Source organism: Cucurbita maxima, unplaced genomic scaffold, assembly GCF_002738345.1.
Source record: "Cucurbita maxima cultivar Rimu unplaced genomic scaffold, Cmax_1.0 Cma_Scf00009, whole genome shotgun sequence".
NCBI lineage: Eukaryota > Viridiplantae > Streptophyta > Magnoliopsida > Cucurbitales > Cucurbitaceae > Cucurbita > Cucurbita maxima.
The window spans coordinates 553999-557232 of record NW_019272025.1 but is presented as its reverse complement, the minus strand read 5'-3'; the positions used below and the strand labels follow the sequence as shown (position 1 = coordinate 557232).

General features: G+C 37.1%; 1 protein-coding gene across 1 annotated transcript; it reads left to right on the top strand.

Moving 5' to 3' along the window:
- Window positions 1-305: 305 nt before the first annotated feature.
- On the top strand, window positions 306-1717 carry LOC111483795 (probable membrane-associated kinase regulator 1). Its single transcript, XM_023130112.1, has 3 exons — window positions 306-693; window positions 806-880; window positions 1046-1717. The coding sequence occupies exons 1-3, from the start codon at window positions 371-373 to the stop codon at window positions 1503-1505; spliced, it is 858 nt and encodes a 285-aa protein (XP_022985880.1). The 5' UTR covers window positions 306-370; the 3' UTR covers window positions 1506-1717.
- The last annotated feature ends 1517 nt before the right edge of the window (window positions 1718-3234 follow it).

Genomic DNA, 3234 nt, shown 5'->3' with positions numbered 1-3234 from the left:
TATACTAACTCGACTTTCAAATTCTATGGACATTTTTTAAAAATTAAATTCGTAAACCTTAATGGGGGCATCACACTAATGCAAGAATTTGAGCTCATAATCTAAAGTTTAAATCATCATTAAGAAAATCATAATTTAAAATTAATCTGTTTAAAATTTATTATTTGAGCAATAATATTGAAATAATCCATAAAGATATTGATTAGACCCTTCACATATATATATATATATATATATATATAACCGATGGGCCATATTTATTCCTTGTTTCTCTGTCTCATCATACTTAGCTATATATATCTTAACTCTATTCTTTTCTAAAAATAGATTAAAAAGAAAAATTGAAATTGAGGTAGAGAAGAAAGACATCATGGGAAGAAGCTGCCATGGAGATGAAACATGGGAAGAACAGAACCAAATCCAAGAACAAGAAGACGAAGAAGCTTTATCTTTCTGTGACCTTCCTCTAAAAGAAACGCAGCCGCCTTTGAATCTAAATGAAACCCCGATCAGATCCTCCGCCGCCGTTCAATCGGAGGACTTTGATTTCAACCACTGCCCTCCGCCACTGCCGCAGCCCATGTGCGCCGCCGATGAGGTCTTCTTCCAAGGCCATATCCTCCCTCTTTGTCACTCTTTCAGCTCTGAAAATTCCCACAATAACCCCTTCTTTCCTAGAAATTCCTCCACCAGGTCCAAATTTTATACATTACAATTTTTTTTTTTTTTTTTATAATTTCAGCTTATTTTTATTATAATCTAAGCTTCTTTTCTCCCTGTCTTGTTCTTGCTTCTCTTCCGACAGGTCGGAATCTTCGGATATGTTAAGGTTTAGAAATGGAAGCACCAGCAGCAGTAGCAGTAGAAGCCATTATTCCCGGTAAACCTTTTCAATTTCTAAACAAAACAGCCAAAAAGTAATTAAATAAACAAATTAGTTTTTTTTTTCTTTCAAAATTTTTAATAAATTCGCAATTCTTAATCCTAACATTACTATGTTGTGTTATTGATATTTGAATGATATAAAGTATTTTTCAAATTTCAGATCATCGAGTATTAGTAATAATTCCATTTCAATTCCGACGAATTCCAAGCCAAGACCACACAACAACGTTTTCCACTCTCATCCTAGTCCGACGCCCCAAATCAGATCCCATTCAACTTCCGGCCGCCGAAGCCGGAGTTCATCCCGGTGGGACTTTTTCCGGCTGGGTCTTCTCCGAACGCCGGGAATGGAACTTCACGACCTCAAAACTCGCACCAACTCTTCCTCCGCCGCCGCCGCCACCCCGGCGGCGCATACAACAGCTGGCTCGTTTCTGGGTGTGGTGAGCTGCAAAAAATCAGTGGATACAGTAGCGGCGGCGGGGAAGAAGAAAAGGAGTGAAAATGGAAAGGAAAAGGAAAAGGAAAAGGAAAAGGAAAGGGAAACGAGGGTGTCACATCGTCGAACATTTGAATGGGTAAAGCAGCTCTCGCATGCAAGCTCTGGTGACGAACAATAATCATTCATTCCCCACTTTCCTTTTCAATTTCACTTTTCTAACTTTGGTGTTTTCATTCATTTTTTACTTACAAGTCAAGAAGATATCTCCATCAAAGATAATTTATGTAAAGAGTTCATCGTGTTCTTTAACAAATGCATAGATCAATGATGAATTGAATGATGTTGTGATGGTTTATGATGACGGAAATAGCTATGAATGGGATTGTTATGAAGGTTTGGTGGGTTTTGTTTGGAAGAGAATTTTAGTGGTGAGAGGCAAGAGGATTATGGGGATACCAAAAAGAGGAAAGTGGTGAGGTGGGTTTCATGATGATGGTGTGACATTTTGGTGGGGCTATGGCGGTTTGTATTCAATGTGGAATTCTTTCATCTTTCGTGCTCTCACGAGACCTATACCACAAATTGTTTGCACCCACAAAAGTAAAATCCAAGGCTAAAATGATGGAACTCTTGATCTAAAGCTAAATGCACGAAAAGACCGTTCGTCCACCGATCAATGTTAAGAGACACAAGAACTAGGGTCTGTCTCATTTTAAATTGGTATAATATAAAATTCGATAGTGAATAGACATGTTTTAAAATTTTGAGGAAAAATTTAGAAGTGAAATCCCAAAAATGACAATATATGGTAGCACATATGATTTAGCTAAAATGAATATGATATAATTGGTTAGACACATTCTTGACAAAAATATTATTGGGAGACCCACGTCGTTTGGAGAGGAGAATTAAACATTCTAAGTATGTGAAAATCTTTCCTCCCCAAATGCGTTTTAAAATCACGAGGCTGACGGCGAAATGTAATGGACCATAAGCGAAATGTAATGGACTATAAAGACAATATATACTAGCGGTGGCTTTGAGCTATTACAAATGGTATTAGCCACCAGGTGGTGTGCTAGCGGGGATGCTAGGCTCCCAAGGGGGTGGATTGTGAGATTCCACCATGGTTGGAGAGGGGAACAAAACATTGTCTTTACGTGTGTGAAAACCTCTCCCTAGCAGACGCATTTTAAAATCGTGAGGCTAATAACAACATGTAACTGACTATAGCAGACAATATTTACTAGGGGAGGACTCATGCTATTACCATCCTATTTTCAAATCTCTAATTGCACATGTAAATCCCACCCTACCCTACTTGGGATAAAAATCTCTAAGGTATATAAAAGGTAATTTTCTTTCCTACTTTGGTAGGAGACATTATTCTTGCTCACCTTGACACCAACTCAAATTAAATATGCTAACTAACTAAAGCACAATAATGTGTTGAAAATAACACACACCTATGTTATAATTGAGGGCAAAGTTGTGTCAATCTTGCTTCATAACCTCCAAGGAATCAACCATACCAATTCAAATATAATTTACTATTCGGAGTTTAATATCTTCCCTTCTTCAAAAGGAGTCGTATTCAAATCCAGAAAATTCCCACCTACATTAAAAGAACTAAGTTAGCAACATTAAAAATAGAATGTACTGAAAAATCTACTAGAAGATCAATTCTACTGGCATTGTTATTAATTCTTTCAAGAACTTGATAAGGGTTATTCCCTCTTGGATGTAACTTTGTTTTCCTTTGAGATGGTAATCGCTCCTTGCGATATTGTATCCAAACCCAGTCACCGGGTTGAAAAATGTTTTCCTTCCGTCCTTTGTTAATTCTTGAAACAACTTTGAAATTTTGTTTCTCTATTCTCTCTTTTACCTCTTTGTGCAATGTTTTG